The 18,791-nt window shown below is 39.0% G+C and overlaps 1 protein-coding gene and 1 long non-coding RNA gene across 5 annotated transcripts in view; one reads left to right on the top strand and one right to left on the bottom strand.

Annotated features, from left to right (window-relative positions):
• Positions 1 to 18,791, top strand: part of LOC125915973 (zinc finger protein 585A) — a 109,226-nt gene that overhangs the window by 11,290 nt on the left and 79,145 nt on the right. For 3 of the 4 annotated variants that reach the window (XM_049622067.1, XM_049622069.1, XM_049622068.1), the window contains 3 exons: positions 2,178 to 2,304; positions 2,564 to 2,656; positions 4,387 to 10,769. In XM_049622067.1, coding sequence (XP_049478024.1) covers positions 2,178 to 2,304; positions 2,564 to 2,656; positions 4,387 to 6,722 — 2,556 coding nt within the window. In that variant the 3' untranslated portion in view covers positions 6,723 to 10,769. Of the gene's footprint in view, positions 1 to 2,177; positions 2,305 to 2,563; positions 2,657 to 4,386 lie in introns of those variants that run through there. The other variant, XM_049622070.1, reaches the window with a different exon arrangement.
• LOC125916014 (uncharacterized) overlaps positions 383 to 18,791 on the bottom strand; it is a 21,825-nt gene continuing 3,416 nt past the window's right edge. The window contains exons 2-3 of the long non-coding RNA XR_007455817.1: positions 9,544 to 9,736; positions 383 to 798 (exon numbers count right to left, since the gene is read on the bottom strand). This is a non-coding gene — a long non-coding RNA (uncharacterized LOC125916014). The remainder of the gene's footprint in view (positions 799 to 9,543; positions 9,737 to 18,791) is intronic.

Here is an 18,791-nt window from a genome sequence, read left to right as displayed (position 1 = left end):
GCATGAATGGGGGAGGGTCAGAGAGAGAGGGAGACACAGAATCTGAAACAGGCTCCGGACTCTGAGCTGTCAGCACAGAGCCTGACGTGGGGCTCGAACTCCCGGACCGTGAGATCATGACCTGAGCCGAAGTCGGATGCTTAACCAACTGAGCCACCCAGGCGCCCCAATGTTGGTTTGTTTTAATGAAGGGCCAAACAAGGTCCTCAAGTTGCATTTGGTTAGTATGACTCTGAAGTTTCTTTTAATAAAGAAAAGCTTCCCTCCTATTATTTTTTCTATTGTAATTTATTTATTTATTAAAGTTTATGTATTTTGAGAGAGAGAGAGAGAGAGAGAGAGAGAATATCCCAAGCAGGCTTTGTACTGTCAGCGCACAGCCTGATGCAGAGTTCAAGCCCACGAGCTGCAAGATCATGACCTGAGCCAAAATCAAGAGTTGGGCACTTAACTGACTGAGCCACCCAGGCGCCCTTATAATTTATTTTTTGAAGAAAGGGGTCATTTTCTGCCTTCTGGATTAGCTTACGTTTCAGTCTTAATATTGTTCAATATGTTTCTCTCGCTTTCACTTTACCTGTGAATGATTTGTTAGATTTAGAGGCTGAATGAGATTCAGGTTGGATTTTTCTTTTTCTTTGTTAAGAATACTTAATAGATGGTATAATGAAATCAATTACTATATAATGTCAGGAAGCACATATTTGGTTATCTCTCTTTTTGTGATGTTAAAATTGATTGTTGAATGTAGATGTTATTAGCTGGTCTATCATTGTAAACATCTCTTCAGTCTTTCACCTGAAACAGTTAAGCAATTGTTTACTGAATTAGTGAATACTGAATAAATTAATGATTACTGAATAAATTCATTATTTCATTAGGAATTACAAAATTATGATATTCTAATTCTACCCTAACAACTTCATTTATTTGCTAGAATTGTTATGTAAGAAACTTCCTTCATCATTTATTTGGTTATCCTGCAATAGGGAGCTTCTATGGAAAAAAAATCACGTAAATCTGATTACCTTAATCACCTTTACTAAAAGTAAAAAAAATCCCTGTTTTATGATCAAACTGTTTTTTCCATAACCACCTTCCTGACATGTCATGCAGACTTCTCTCCATTATATATATATATTATTGGTGTTCCCCAAACTCATCATGTATTTTCCTGTCTCCTCACCTTTGCTTCTGTCTTCTCTGGGAAGTGACCTCCTTTACCCCCCATTCTGTATTACACTTATCATATTTCAACTTAAATTCAACTAATACAAACTCACTGCCCCATGTCGAATACACTTTTTCCTTTTTTGGGTCCTCAGTGTGTTGTTCCATTTGAGAGATTTACTTTTTGACACTTAAGTGAACTTGTGTCTATTTTTTCCCTTCTTTTAAATCTTAGGTCTTTTAAGTTGCTAGAAGATTAGAAACATAAATAATCCATTTCTTTGTTCTCAGGACTAGCATAATGGCTGGTCCTAAATTGCTCAGAAACTGTATAATAGGTCATTCATCCACTTGCTAGAAGACTAAGAGAGAGCCTATTTCATTCTTCAGTTTTGAAAAATAAGTAATTGACTGACTGTAGTATAGAATAAATGGCAGAAATTCTTTCTTAGATTTCTTTCTCCCACAAAATGATTGTGTAAAACTAGATATTTTAATATGCACCCTGAATGAAATACCATTTTTTAAAAGTTTCTGTACTACACAGGTGTAGGCATTTATCAGAACTTCAAATGGTACATTGTAGATTTGTACATTTCATTGTGTGAAAATTTTACCTTAAAAAAGGTAAACAAACATTATACTCTAGTTAAATGATTTACATTCTGACGTATTTAGGATGAAGTGTACTGGCATCTACACTTTACTCTGAACTGCATAAAAATGAGATGGATTGATGATAAAAGGATGGATAAATGTATGATAAAACAAATAGAGCAAAATGTTAATGATAGATTCTAAGTGGTTGGGAAACAGGTTTTCACTCTACAAATTCTTTTAAATTTTCTGTATGTTCAAAATTTTCCATAATAAAATGTTAGGGAAATGGGAGGTGAGTTTTTAGAAAGAGGAAATAAATTAATAACAACAAAACCCACATTCCATATTCCTAGTCTCCATCCCCCAAAGCTAACTATTCATATTGAACAGGAAATGTTCCCTTACAGGGATCGGTGTCCTTCAGGGATGTGGCTGTAGATTTCAGCAGAGAGGAGTGGCAGCATCTAGACCTTGCTCAGAGAAACTTGTACCGGGATGTGATGTTGGAGACCTACAGTCACCTGCTTTCAGTAGGTAAGCACAGTTACTCAGATCCACAGTGAGAGTATTTCTGTTCTCAGTTGCTGAATGCTGTGAGATATCTGAAGTATGTAATGTTTTTGACTTTGATTTGTCTAGGGTTCTTTATCCCCTTGGGCATTCTGAACATTACTCTGTTCCAAGAAATAAATGGTTACATTCCTGAAGAACAAAACTTCATTGAACAAGACTATTGATTACATTTTGAAACACAATTAGCTGGATCCAGTCTTTTATCATTTCTCATAAACAGGGTATGAAGTTCCCCAACCAGAAGTTTTCATGTTGGAGCAAGGAAAGGAGCCCTGGGCATTGCAGGGTGAGAGCCCACATCAGAGCTGTTCAGGTGAGTGTGCATGACCAGACAGGTGGGAGAAAGGGGAGCTCTCAGCTGTCTTGAAAAAGACTGGCATCTTTAAAATGCTATTAAGATGACTCTTTTGGAAGGTTCTAATTTTTTTGTTCTAATTTACTGCTTGAGGACACTTGACATTGGCCTCTCAAATAACTAAATGCTTTCATCATTTCTAACCATGTTCTTTGGCTTTTTGGAGTCTGGATCACATGCTAATCTGCCTCATTAAGGATTTTTTTTTTTTTCTTTCTGTCTTCCCCATTGTCTATGATTCTTTATGCATTCAGGCATTCATGGATCTGCTTTCTTTCAAACTTACTATATGTCACACTCCCATTCTCATAGTCCTCTATCATTTCTTTTTTTCTACTATGAGATGCTTCAGGATATTATGTCCATCCAGGCTCTCTTCCTATTTTCTCCATAGGTACTGACATAAGATTTCTTACTTCCTTGTTCCCCATGTCTTTCACCCAACTGATGACTTGGGGGTAATTGTCACTTAACCTTTAGAAGTACTTTTCTGCTATTTCCTTCCAATATTGGTTGACGTTACACTAACTGGGGTCTCTCTGCCTCATTGCCTGATTTTTGTAATTGCTTTATTTCTATACTTCACGTGATGAAATTTGAGTTTAATTGTGGTCCTCATTCAGGGCACACTGTCATTATCAGTCTGGGTAAAGATTCTCTATGACTGCAGTTTCACTTTTTATGGTTTTCATTACCCACAGTCAGCCATGGTCTGAAAATATTAAATGGAAAATTCCAGAAATAAACAATTTACAAGCTTTAAATTGTGTGCCTTTCTGAGTAGCCTTGTGAAATCTTATGCCATCCCACTCCATCCTGCCCACGAGTTGAATCATCCCTTTGTCCAGCATATCCACGCTGTATATACTACCTGACCACTAGTCACTTAGTAGCCTTCTCGTTTGTCAGATTGACTGTCATATTGCAGTGCTTCTGTTCAAGTAACCCTTATTTTACTTAACAGCGGCCCCAGAGCAAAAGAGTAGTAATGGTGGCAGTTGTGGTATGCCAAAGAGAAGCCATAAAGTGCTTCCTTTAAGTGAAAAGCTAAAACGTTCTTCACTGAATAAGAAAAAAAATCAGGTTTGGTACCTCTGAGGATTCAGACAGACATCCAGTGAGTGTCTTGGAACATGTCCCGTTCCGATAAGGGAAGGGACTCCTGTATTTTGTTTTTTGATTTATTCCCATTTCTTTCTTTTCCCCACACCCATCTCACTTCTCACTGTAGGCAACTGTTTTATGTGATGGAAACATATTTTTTAATTCGTGCATATTCTTTTAAAATTTAAAGTGACTTGGGGTATGTATTATTATATAAATGTTACTGTGCTATATAGCTTGGGTTTTGCCTTACTTTTTCTACTTCTGTCCATGGTGGATTATGTTCATAAAGTTTATTTCCTCTAACCATTTGATTGTATCCCAGAATGTTCCTATCACCACTGTTACCCGCCTCCTCCTCAAATGAGTCACCCTCACCCTTTTCTCTGTGTTCAACTTGGATGATCCATATGACCCTCCCCTCTAGCCTCTGCTAGCTGCTCTTTCAGCTAAACCATCATTCTCCTCTGTGAAGGAGAGTTTAGATTGCAGACTTCACAGCAGAGAATCCATGAAAAAGCTTCTTTTCTACATTGAGAAGGAAGGTGATGCTACAAGTGATATTTTGTTGTATTTCATTCTAGAAGAATTGTGGCAGATTGATGACCAGACAGAAAGCTATCAGCAAAGAGAAAACAAATCTTTAAGAGATGTTGTTTTCATCAAGAAAATACTGACTGCAAAGAAGGATTATGAATATAAGGACATTAGAAAAATAATCCATGTGAGCCAAAACATTCTTTCCCCCAAAAGAGCCCATCAGTGTGATTCATTTGGAAACGCTTTGAAGCATAATTTAGATTTACACAGTCATTATAGAAACAGTGCATCAAAGAACATGAATAAGATTACTGAATATGGTAAAATTTCTTCCTCTACTGACCCTGAGTGTTCTCCAACAGGAGAGAAGTTATGGGACCATAATCAATGTGGAAATATCCTCAGCTATAAACAAGCACCCTCTCAACATCAAAAAATTCATACTGGGGAGAAATCTTACGAATGTGCTGAATTTGGAAAGATCTTCACCCAGAAGTCACAGCTCAGGGTACATATGAAAGTTCATACAGGAGAAAAACTCTATGTGTGCATTGACTGTGGGAAAGCTTTTGTAAAGAGGCCAGAATTCATTATACATCAGAGAACCCATACTAGAGAGAAGCCCTATAAGTGCAGTGAATGTGGAAAAGCTTTTTTCCAAGTATCTTCTCTCTTAAGGCATCAAAGAATTCATACTGGAGAAAAACTTTATGAATGCAGTGAATGTGGAAAAGGCTTCTCTTACAACTCTGATCTCAGTATACACCAGAAAATTCATACTGGAGAGAGACACCATGAATGCAGTGATTGTGGCAAAGCATTTACACAAAAGTCCACGCTCAAGATGCATCAGAAGATTCACACAGGTGAGAGATCTTATATATGTATTGAATGTGGACAGGCCTTCATACAGAAGACACACTTGATTGCACACCGAAGAATCCATACTGGAGAAAAACCATATGAATGCAATAACTGTGGGAAGTCCTTCATTTCTAAGTCACAACTCCAGGTACATCAACGAATTCACACAAGAATGAAACCCTTTATATATACGGAATATGGGAAGATGTTCAACAATAGTTCCAATCTCATTACACATAAGAAAGTTCAAATTAGAGAGAAATCGTCCATATGTACTGAATGTGGTAAGGCCTTTACGTACAGGTCAGAACTGATTATACATCAGAGAATTCACACTGGGGAAAAACCTTATGAATGCAGTGATTGTGGAAAAGCCTTTACTCAGAAGTCAGCACTCACAGTGCATCAGAGAATTCATACAGGAGAAAAATCTTACGTATGCATGAAATGTGGACTAGCCTTTATCCAGAAGGCTCACTTGATTGCACATCAAATAATTCATACTGGAGAGAAACCTTATAAATGTGGCCACTGTGGGAAATCCTTTACTTCCAAGTCACAACTCCATGTACATAAACGAATTCACACAGGAGAGAAGCCTTATATGTGCGCTAAATGTGGGAAGGCATTCACCAACAGGTCAAATCTCATTACACATCAGAAAACTCATACAGGGGAGAAGTCCTATATATGTCCTAAATGTGGAAAGGCCTTCACACAAAGGTCAGATTTGATTACACACCAGAGAATTCATACTGGAGAAAAACCTTATGAATGTGGTACCTGTGGAAAAGCCTTTACCCAAAAGTCACACCTCAATATACACCAGAAAATTCATACCGGAGAAAGACAATATGAATGCCATGAATGTGGGAAAGCCTTCAACCAGAAATCAATACTTATTGTGCATCAGAAAATTCATACAGGAGAGAAACCTTATGTATGCGGTGAGTGTGGTAGAGCTTTCATCCGGAAGTCAAACTTCATTACTCATCAGAGAATTCATACTGGAGAGAAACCTTATGAATGCAGTGATTGTGGGAAATCCTTCACGTCCAAATCTCAGCTCCTGGTGCATCAACCAATTCACACAGGAGAAAAACCGTATGTGTGTGCTGTGTGTGGGAAAGCCTTTAGTGGCAGATCAAATCTCAGTAAACACCAAAAAACCCATACAGGAGAAAAGCCCTACATCTGTTCTGAATGTGGGAAGACCTTCAGACAGAAGTCAGAGTTGATTATACATCATAGAATCCACACTGGAGAGAAACCTTATGAATGCAGTGACTGTGGCAAATCTTTCACTAAGAAATCACAACTCCAAGTGCATCAGCGAATTCACACAGGAGAAAAGCCTTATGTATGTGCTGAGTGTGGGAAGGCTTTCACAGACAGGTCAAATTTGAATAAACATCAGACAACACACACTGGAGACAAACCCTATAAGTGTGTAGTCTGCGGGAAAGGCTTCGTCCAGAAATCTGTGCTCAATGTCCATCAGAGTATTCACACTTGAGAAGAACAGTGTGAGAAAACCTCAGTGAGATCAGGTCTGATTGTATATCATTAAATTTGTTAGCAGAAAAATATGCATATTATAAGTAGAAATACCCCATCAAAGTGTCTCACATTATTGTAAAGAATAGGGCCCTGAATGAAGGGGGCCCTTCCCACATTACCACCACCTTCATTAAACCTTGAAGCGTTCATACTAGGAAAATTGATAGAAGGCTTCTCATAAAAATATGATGGGACATTGTTACCAGATTCTGCATAGGAGAGGTTATATTAAGTCATGTTAATGATAATCCTGTTTACTGTGGAATAGGTAGATTACCAACAGGTTGAATGGTACAACAACATAATGTATATGATAGTGACAGATCCTGAGTTCTGTGAGATGTTTGCTGCAGAACACATTATCTAACACCGTTTGGGGTGTTTTCTCATTCTGCTGAATCTAACATGGTTGTGTGTGTCTGGTCTCCCATTGAGTATTTCCATCAAGAAAGAGATAACTCAGTAAAAAAGTTCTTTATGTATGCAGACACAAACCTCTGAGTGTATGTTGACCCATTATCCTCTAGCGTCATGACTTGTAACCCCACCCCTTATCATCTCTACCACTAAAGTGTATTTGACCCTCATTAGTTCCTAGAATATTGTCTTCTGACACCCACATAATTGCATTAGTGCTAAATACTAATGTCTGCTGACTGCCATTATCTCATTTAGCTCCCAACATAGTGTTTTGTGAACCTCCACTACCCTCAGGAAAGCTTCTGAAAAGAATTTTCAGGTCATTTTGGTCAACTTTTCATCTCCATCTCCCTTTTGCTGTCATAGTTCTTCCAGCTTATTTGTCTGCCTTAATGCCCTGACATTTATAATAATAACAAATTAGAAACTCATATTAAAACACACCTCAACATTTGTTCAAGTCTTCTCTGTGTCCCATCTTTATGCCATGGACTCCACAAGCACCTTCTCCCCGTGTGCCTCAAACACATCAGTTCAGGTCCTGCCTCAGGGCCTTTGCATCTACAGCACTCATATCTGTGTGGTTAGCTCCTTCATGTCTTCTAATGGCACCTCTTCACAGAGGCTTTCCCTGTGCTTTCCTGCCTGGTTTAAAATTTTGACCCTCTCCCCTCTATCCTTTATCCTTCTCCATAGCACTTATTGCCACAATGCCCTGTATATTTTACTTGTCTGTGGCTCCTATGTTAGAATGTTCTGTTTTGTTCACCACTTTGAACCTTGACCCGTGCCTGACAACAACAGGCATTCCATGAATGCACACTGTGAAGTGTTGACCCTGCTCATCACAACTTTCCTTTAATCTTTTCTGTATTGCAGCATACGATGCTGCAATGGGGAGAACCAACTTGCCTAAAACACCAGGCTTTTTCAGCTTGTTTTTACCTGGCCTCTGCCTCCTTTCCCCAAAGCTGAAACATTATTATAAACCTTTTGCCTGATGCCAGCCAATTTAAAGAAGGGAAAACTGAGACAGGAAATCCCGCGTAGATGCTTGGTGTTCAGGATTTCCTACCATGATTGTGAAATTCGCAGCTCCAAATACCCCACCCCAGACCCTCACCTATAGACCCACTCCTCATGTCCCGACAGGCCCACAGCTAATAGTATGAAGGGGCTGAGAGCAGGGCAGACCTTCCTGGGAAGTTAGGTGTCTGACCCAAGACTGGCAGCAGTGGTCTCTCAAATGCAGGCAGAGGGTCTGACTGAACACTCAGCTGTTGGGCAGCCAAATTGGAAAGAGCAGAATGTTTCCTCTAGGTCAGTCCACTGGTAACAACTGGGAGTGGCAAGTAATAGGGTTGTGCAAGGTGCTGTTGCCTTTGTGAACAACAGCATTGTGGTTGGGGATGGGGACAGAACCTTGTCAGGGGGCAAGGCTGGGAATACTCCTGAACCCTCTCACCCAAATTTGGTAGTGCCATTACTCCACCTTGGATCGATGTCTGATCCATCACTAACTCCCTTCATCTCACCCTTTGACAGTATCTGATGATCCACCATACTCTTATTCCTATCTTAGAACAATGTATGGTAGGTGATCCACTGTTAACCCCCTTTATCTCATTCAGTACTGTATCTGGGGCTTCACTAAATGTCTTGCAACCCACCATTATGCCTCAATTTATGACAGTGTTTGCTGACCCCCTCAAGAGAGTGTCTGAAGGACACCCCCCCCCCACTTCTTACCCCACTGCAGCACAGTATTTGCACACCCATTATCCCTCTTTCACTCAGTACTACGTTTATCACCCCTCCTTAATTCCAGGAAATACTGTCCTGGAGATGTCATTACCTCCTCCACAACTAACCTCCAGCATGATGTCTGTCACTTCACTTGTGACAAAGCCTAGTAATCTCCATATTCCCCATTTATTCCCACTTTTCACGTAAGTAGTAACTGATGACCACTTCCTACAATCTTCAGAATAGGAAGCTGTGATATACCCCACCTAATCCAACTATTAATAATATCTTCTGATACTTTTACTACACTTCTAGTAGGATGCTTTGTGATCCCCCTTCATTACTTGTCCATTGCAACAATGGTGACTAATGATCTCCCATTTCCCCATCTAGCAGTGTTTGTAACTGTCCCCAAACCAGCATGTGGTGATGCCCTCAATACCTTCTCTGAACACTGGTGTCGTTAACCTGCTTCCCTCCACACAAGTAAGGGCAATGACTGATAATGCACCATAAACTCCACATTATCCATCTGCGTTTTGGAGCCTCCACTATCCCCCTCTATAGTACCTACATTAATAACCAGCAAAAAGTCTGCTGATGTCCATTACCTATTAAGAGTGTCTGTGAACCTTCCATTAAACCTTCCATTAAATACTGGTAGTTTGCTTTTCCCCATTGGTCTCCACTAACATAATGCTGGTTCCCCATTGCCCATATTGCTTCATGAGGCCCCTGTGTGGCTACTGCCAAGTTCTCCAGCATCGCTTCTCCACATCCCCACTGTTTACATGGACAAGAAACCTGGAAGAGAGAGAAGGGATGAGGATGAGGTCCTAGCCTCATAGGCCCCTCTGGGGAATTAGTGACCCAGAGTGGGCTGGGGAGGATCTGAGGGGCCCAGGAGACCACCAGCTGGGATTCCCATGATGCAACCAGAATAGAGAAGGCTGTGGATGTGGATTCAAATCCTGGTGCCAACACTGATCTGCTGAGGATTCTGGGCCAGTCCAGCAAACCTTCCCCCTGAGCCTCAATTGCCTCACCTGTAAAATGGAATTACTGAGAATGAAGTGACTTAATCAGGGCTGAATAAGGGAGCAGGGCTAGTGGTTACCAATTAGGGTATCCTGTTGTTAATATCATTACTATTTATAAATGGACACAGCATCTGACCAACATCTGCATGACTGTGCCCAAACCTCACAGAGGGAAACGTGTTATTTTTTTTTGTCAATTCCAATTATTTCTCTCTTATATGTATTATGATATTATAGTACTGAGATATTTTTAAAGTCAGACTTATTGAGGTGTGGATAATCACCCTTTTTAGTGTAGAATTCTGAGAGTTTTGACAAATGACAATTATGTAATCAACACCACAGTCAAGACAGAGAACATTTCCTTCACTCCCAGCATTCCTTCCTATCCCATTTTAGGCAGTCTCCCTACTTCCAGCCTCTTGCAGTCACTAATTTGATCTGTTACTGGTCTCTATAGTTTTGCCTTTTCCACAGTGTTACAGAAATATATGGGTATCTGTATGTACATATGTATGTATCCTTTTGAGTCTGACATCTTTCATTTTGTGATGTATTTGAGATTCATCCACATGGTTGTATGAGATACAGGTGAAAATAAGCTGATGAAAAGATGCTCAACGTCATTAGGAAAATGCAAATTAAGACCGTGATGAGATACTACTACACGCTTAGAATGGCTTAAAATAATTTTTTTTTTAATAGTACCAAAAGTTGTCATGGATGCAGAGCAATGGACACTTTAATGCATTACTGTTGGGAAGGTAAAATGATATATCCACTCTGGACAAAAATTTGGCAGGTTCTTATAAAATTAACCATATACAATATACTATGAACCAGCAGTTCTGCTCCTCAGTATTTAACCTAGAGAAATGAAAAATTACATATGGACTCAAATGTTGACAGAAACTATATTCACTTGCCAAAAGATTGGAAACAACCCAAAAGTAGTGGGTGAATAATTCAATAAATTGTAGGACATACAATGAGATACTACTTACACATAAGAAGGAATAATTTATTGACACAAGTTACAATATGGATGAATCTCAAAAAAGTATGTTTTACCATGTGATAATTTAAATTATATTTGATAAAAGATTATTAGATATTAGATTATAAATATAGGTTTGTATAATTTTATATGTGCGTATTACTATTAATGTATATTTACAATATATAGCACATTATATTTATTGTATATTAAAATGTTTATTTATATAATATCTAATATGTATGATTACTGAATTATGTAACTTTTATATCAGACTTTCACACTTAAGTTATTTATATTTTTACATGTTTACATTTAATGTTTATAGTGTAAAGTTATAACTATAATAAAAGGGGCATACGGTCTGGAGAGCCTGCGGTTGTAGCTGGTCAGCATTTTTATTATTTGTCAGCAGCTCAAGCATCAAGAAAGCTTGTTCCACTTTGGACCTTTGCTCAGCTGTGTTCTCTGAGAGTACTCTGCTTCCCCAGCGCCCATGCTGCAGCTTGCTGTCCTTTTCTATTCTTTGGAGAACCCCCTGCCACCACCATCTCCACCATTATATGTGGAGTAACACACTTCTTGGGATCACTATTTTGTACTATATTTGTATTGCAAGTACCACTATCTGACCTGATATTAAATGTTTCTGGTTTGGGTTTATCATTCCCCCCTCCCCACTGGACTGTCAACCTCATGATGCCCAGGCTTTGTCTTCTTTCAACTGTGTTCAGGGCACCCAGCACAGCACTAGCACAAAGTAGACACTCAGTATAAGTTTAAGTGGAAAAATGAATGATAGTAATAACAGTTGACCACGTGCCCCACACTGAGTGAGCTAAACTCCAGGGGTAGGGGATGAGGAAGGGAGGGTGGGTTGGTTACAGTCCCCTAATTCAAGATTTAATGCCCCTCCCCACACTTCAGCACACCTAAGCCCTAACCCTTTCTCACCCAACCACCCATCCTTCCCATCCCCAGTGTATCTGACTTGCATCCTTCCCCAGTGTCCACAAGGTCAGTGCTGTCTCCGTACTCAGTCTCCTGGTTGCTGTGGGCAGGCCGTGTAAAGTGGGGAGGGACAGTAGTGGGGAACCAACAGGGAACCATTCTGCCAGCATCCACCCCAGAACTTCTGTATCCCATCATTCCATGTGGTCTGCCCTCCATGAGGTCTACCTCCTCCACCAGAGGAACCACCAGTGGATATGAAACCCTGAGGGCAAGAGGAATGTGGCAGGGCTGAGGTTTCCCAGCCCCAAGCACATTGCTGGACAATAAATATGACACAGTGTGGCAGGTGTTGACATTTATGGCAAGGTTGGGTTAAAGCCATGATTGTCAGAGTGCCCGGGAGGCTCAGTCAGTTAACTGTCCGACTTCGGCTCAGGTCACGATCTCACTATTCATTGGTTTGAGGCCCACATCAGGCTCTGCTGACAGCTCAAAGCCTGGAGCCTGCTTTGGATACTGTGTCTCCCTCTCTCTCTCTGCTCCTCCTCTGCTTGTGCTCTGTCTCTCAAAATGAATAAATGTTAAAAAAAAAAAAAAAAGCCATAATTGTCATGGGCACTTGCCCTAATGGCAGGATAGGCTGAGCACTCCAGCCTCAGCCATCACTTGGGACTACTGGTGCTGGTGTGGCTGTTACCTATATTATACCCTACCCCACCCCGCCCTACTTCCCATGCCATACATCATACCATACCATAACCATACCATACACTTACTAACCATTTTACATAATTCCATAATTATATTAATTATATTATTGTACTGAAGTATAATTAATATAATTTAGAAAAGCTCTGTCATTATTTGCACTATGCCTGTAATTATTAAGATACCATGTTTAATACCAGCTCTGATGCTAAGAAGTCCTGTATCCCTTCCGCCTTCTGCCACCTTCAGGTGGCAGTGACGTTTGCACTATATTTACACCATAGTGCTACCTCTAGAAGTGACGTTTTCCCCTGTCAAATGAGCTCTATTAGATTACTCCCTTAGTGATATTATAATTGTACTATTTTAATATTTATTATAATAGCATTGCTATTAAAACAAAAATTGGTGTTTCCATCCATGAAATGGGACAATGTAATCACCACTTTAATACAATCATTTGAATTACATTAAGGTTATGACTATAATTGGGGTGCTTGGCTGGCTTGGTTGGTAGAGCATGTGACTCTTGATCTTGGGGTCGTGAGTTCCAGCTCCATGGTGGGCATAGGAATTACTTTTTAAAAAGCTTATGACTATAATTAATGTCAATTCTGAAAACCTATGGTGTGTTCCATTACACTCTGGAAAATGGCATGTTTATAATGCATCCCTGACTACATTATTAATTGCTATGTAACAAGCTACTCAAAACTTAATGACTTAAAACAACAATAAATATTTATTCTCTCAGTTTCTGAGGGCCAGAAATTTGGGAACACCTTAGCTAGGTGGTTCTGGCTTAGGAACTCTCAAGAGGTTAAGTCATACTGTCAGGAATGATGACAATTTTATAAACTAGAGGGAAATAGTCCACATATTACAAGGTCTCTGTGAGGTTTAAATGACAGAACCCAGTACACAGCACTATTAGTGATTGATGATGATGGTGATAATTTATTAAGTGAGTGCACCAGTCCCTGTTCTAGGCACTTTAAATCTATAATAAATCCATCCACACAACAATGCTTAAGATGGGCTCATTATTCCCATTTCATAGATGAAGAATGTGAGTTGTAGAGAAGTAAAGTGTCGTGGACTCTGGGTCTGGAGTTCTCTCTTGTCCAGCAGGACAGCAGACTCAGGATTGAAATGTGAGAGGCTAATGTCTGGGAGGAGACAAGAGCCTTGAGTAAGAGTTCTTGCTCCGTTTTTATTGGGATCAGAAAGCTTACAAGTGTGATGGACGTGCACAAAGAGACAATGAAACCATGAACATTAACTCATGGGTGTGAGGGAAAGGGGGTTTTGAAGATATGCAGTATTAGGGGCTTGGATCAATACAAAACAAAATCCTGGCACCAACATCCTTGCACCGGGCAGATGGTTTCTTCATTTATTTTACAGCAGGCATGAGGCGCCACCTCTGTTTACCTATACTGGCCTAGGATACAAGAAAGACTGAACATGCTACCTCAGGGTCAACAAGGCATGTTTCTTTTGCTAATTAGCTCCATTCTGGGCAATTTCACCCTGCTGCGGGTCTATAGCCTTGTTTACTAATTTGCCTATGTTGATCCTTCCTTCCTGTGAACGCAGCTTTCTGCTATTGTACTAAATTGGGGGGTGCTTCCACCCTGAATACCTAATCTTGTTTACCTAATCTTGGATGCTTTCATCCTGAGATTTCCTATTCCTCTACCTTTGTCCTATACTGGGGGCCTTTGCCCTGTTTACCTAATCTTGTTTACCCAATCTTTGGTGTGTTCATCCTGTGGCTTTCTAATTCTTTATGCCTTGTTAACCTATCGGTGCAACCTCAGGGAATTCCTAAATTTATTCCCCACAGTAAAGGAACTTGCTCAAGATAAAAAGCTAGTAAATAGCATAGGGGGATTCAAGCCCAAGCCCGTTGGCTGCAAGATCCATTATATTAATCCCCTTGGAATGCTGCCCCTTAAAAGTCATCGTTAGTATAATCACTTACAATTTGAATTATAGTATATACAACTATAGTTAAGGCGTGGTTGTAATACTTCTCTCCGAATAGGCTGGTTATTCCTATACCCCCACTGCACCCCAAGAAATAGTACATCATTAACATCATTATTATCTTAATATTATAAATGGTGTAAACCTGGGGGATTCCTAAGCTTATCCCCCACACTTTACAAAGAAGAGTCACAAGTATTCACACCCTGGAGAGAATGTAGTTATATACTGACCCATCATTCCTGAAGCAGGGAAGGCAGAAGGTCAGGGTCAGAAGCAGTTAAGAGATTAAGGGTGACACAAACTGGAAAATGGCATCAACCTCCCATCACCAGAAGCCTCCTGAGACTGTTTTGTTGACACAACATGGTAATGAATGGCTTAATGACATTAGTGATTATGATTACACCAGTTCTAGAAGCTGTTGAGAAGAAAGGACATTTTCTGTTTCTTATGCTAGAAAGTAGTAGGAAGGCCTAGAATTATTAAACTTGAAACACAGAAATTGCATAGTGAGTGCTGACTGCAAAGGGAGCTCCCTAAGATACTGTGGACAGTGATGAAGAGGATGCACACAGAAAGAATTATACTGGGGTTCTCTAGGATGTTTGTTTGCTGTTGTTTTTAATTATTATAGCTGAGTACATTGATATTGGGCCTCACTACTCATATCTAAATTATCTGGATGATTTTTTAATATATAGATTTCTGGGCCCCACCACCAGTTTCTGTTCTAGCATATGTGAGCTGGAGACCAAGAATCTAAATTTCTCACAGGTTCCCAGGTGATGGTGATACTGTTGGTAGTCAAGTCTCACTGTGAGCAACAAAGACCTAGAGAGGTCAGTGGTTCACTCAAAGGCATAGAGCTTAGTAAAAGGTAGATGGCAACTAAAGCCAGCAAGTATGAGTCTAGAAACTAAGGGATATCTAAGAGAGAGGATGGATGGCAAAAGTTCAACAAATATCCTCCTGTCAGAGGCCTGGTAAGATTGATCCAAGGAATCTTTCCTGGTCCCCCAGACAACTCAATGAAGTTGAAGAACATGTCTGGGGCAATCAGTCTTTAGTGGTTAGGAGGGCACTGGAAGCAAACTTAGTTGTATTAAAAATGAGATGTTGGACTGCCTAGAAGTGGATAAATGTGATGAAAACCATGACTGTGCTTAGAAGAGACAGATGTAAATCTCTGTAAGCCTGGATTAAGCAACAGTTTCTTAGATGACATTTAAGCACAAACAAAAAACAAGTAAATTAGACTTTACCAAAATTAAGTACTTTTGTGAGTCTAAGGACGTTATCAGGAAGATGCAAAGACAATCCACAGAATGGGAACAATATTTTCAGATCATCTCTCTGATAGGAGTCTAGTATCCAGGATATATAAAGAACACTTAGACAGTAAAAAGACAACTCAATCTCAAAATAAGCAAAGAATTTGAAGACATTTCTTCAAAGGAGACATACAAATGAGCAATAGCCCATGGAAAAAGGCCCAACATCATTAAAGAAATGCAAATCAAAACCACAACAAAATACTATCTTGTACCCATTAGGATAGCCATTTTTAAAAAATGGGAAATAGTGGAGTGCCTGGGTAGCTCAGTCAGTTAGGCATCCAACTCTTGATCTCACAACTTGTGAGTTTGAGCCCTGCATCAGGCTCTGTGCTGACAGTGCGGAGCCTGCTTGGGATTCTCTCTCCCTCTCTCTCTGCCCCTCCCCCACACTCTCTGTCTCTCTCAAAAATAAATAAATAAACTTTTTTAAAAATGGAAAATAGTAAGTTTTAGTGAAGTTGTGAAAAAAATTGGAACCCTCACAGATTGCTGACATAGATTTCATATACCTGTTGGCCATTTTTATGTCTTCTTTGCAGAAATGTGTATTCAAATCTTTAGCCCATTTTTACATAGAGGTACTCAGTGGATTTTATTGTCTTAAGTTGTAGGAATTTCTTATATATTTTAGAAATTAACTCCTTATCTGATATGGTTTGCAGTTATCTGATATTTTCTTCTAGTCCACAGGTTGCTTTTCACTGTGTTATTTCCTTTGCTGTGCAGAAGTTTTTAATTTGATGCAGTCTCACTGGTCTGTTTTTGCTTTGGTTGCCTCTGCTTTTGGTGTTGTATCCATGCTGTAAAGCTTTCCCTCTATGATTTCTAGGAGTTTTATAGTTTCAGAACTTACATTTAAGTTTTTAATCCATTTTGGGTTGATTTTTATGTATGGTATAATACATAGATCCAATTTCATTCTTATGTAGGTGGAGATCCAGTTTTCCTAACGTAACAATTTGTTAGAGACTCTCCTTTTCCCATTGTGTATTCTTGCCATCCTTGCTGAAGATCAATTGATCTTGTACGTGTGGATTTAGTTCTGGGCTCCCTGTTCTGATCCGTTGGTCTATAAGGTCTGTCTATATGTCTCTTTTTACCAGACCATAATGTTTTAATTACTAAGGCTTTGAAATATATTTTGAAATCAGGAAGTATAATGCCTCAGTTTTGTTCTTCTTTCCCAAGATAGTCTTGGTTATTTGGAGACTGTTTCCATGTGAGTTTTAGAATTCTATTGTAAGAAAGTAGCCCAGTCTCATTCCTTTGTATGTAAAAATTTTCCCAGCACCATTCATTGAAGAGACTATCCTTTCCGCCATTGTATTTTCTTGGCTCCTATGTTGTAAATTAATTGACCATCTACATGTAGGTTTATTTCTGGGTTCTCTATTCTGTTCCATTGAACTATATGTCTGTTTTTATGCCAATACCATATACAGTTTTGATTACTATAGCTGTGTAATATAGTTTGAAATCAGGAAGTGTGATGCCTATAGCTTAGTTTTCTTAAGAATGCTTTAGCTACTTGGAGTCTTTCAGTTCCATCAAGTCTTAGGATCATTTGTTCTATTTCTGTGAAAAGTGCCATTGGAATTATAAGAGGGATTACACTGCATAGTATGGAAATTTTAATATTAATTCTTCCAGTCTAAGAACATGGAATATCATTCCATTTATTTGTGTCTTTTTCATTTACTTTTATCAGTGTCTTACAGTTTTCAATATGCAGGTCTTTCACTTCCTTGGTTAAATGTATTCCTAGGTATTTTATTCTTTTCAATACCACTGAAAATGGGATAATTTTCTTAATTATTTCTGATAGTTTGCTACGAGTGTATAGAAATGCAAGTGATTTTTGTATATTGATTTTGTGTCCTGCAACTTTACTGAATTCATTTATTAGTTCTACAAGGTTTTTTGGTGAAATCTTTAGGGTTTTCAATAGATATGCTCCTGTCATATGCAAATAGTGATAGTTTTACTTCTTCCTTTCCAATCGAATGTCCTTTATTTCTTTTTCTTTCCTAATTGCTTTGGCTGAGACTTCCAACATTATATTGAACAAAAAAAGGTGAGTGTGGGTCCTTGTCCCTGATCTTAAAGGAAAAGTTTTCAGCTTTTCACCATTTAGTATGATGTTGGCTGTGGGCTTGTCATACATGACCTTTATTATGTTGAGGTACATTTCCTGTCTACCCAGTTTGTTGAGAGTTTCATCATAAATGGATGTTGACTTTTTCAAAGGTTCTTCCTGCATCTATTGAGATGATCATATGATTTCTGTCCTTATTTCTGATAGTGTGGTGTATTACATTGATTCATGAATGTTTAATAATCCTTGCATACCCGGAATAAATCCAGGTCATGGTGTATGATCCTTTTAATGTATTGGTGAATTTGCTTTGCTAATACTTTGTTGAAGATTTTTACACCTATGTTCATCAGGGATCTTGACCTGTAATGTTCTTTTCTTGTGGTGTCCTTATCTTGTTTTAGTCTCCCACTACTGCTGGCCTCATAAAATGAGTTTGGAAGAATTTGAGAAGGATTGGTATTAATTTTTCCTGAAATATTTGGTGGAATTCACCACTGGAGCCATCTGGTCCTGAATTTTGTTTGTTGGGAGGTTTTTGATTACTGATTCCATTACCTTACAAGTAATTAGTCTGTTTAGATTTTTGTTTCTTCACGATTCAGTATTAGTAGATTGTATGTTTCTAAGTATTCATCCATTTCTTCTAGGTTGTCCAATTTTTTGTGTGTATAATTATTCACAGTAGTCTCTTTTTTATTTTTTTTTAAATCTTTTTTTAAATTTTTTTTTT

The sequence above is a fragment of the Panthera uncia genome (genome assembly GCF_023721935.1).
Source record: "Panthera uncia isolate 11264 chromosome E2 unlocalized genomic scaffold, Puncia_PCG_1.0 HiC_scaffold_19, whole genome shotgun sequence".
NCBI lineage: Eukaryota > Metazoa > Chordata > Mammalia > Carnivora > Felidae > Panthera > Panthera uncia.
The sequence above is the reverse complement of the archived record's forward strand: the minus strand, read 5'-3'. Positions and strand labels throughout refer to the sequence as shown.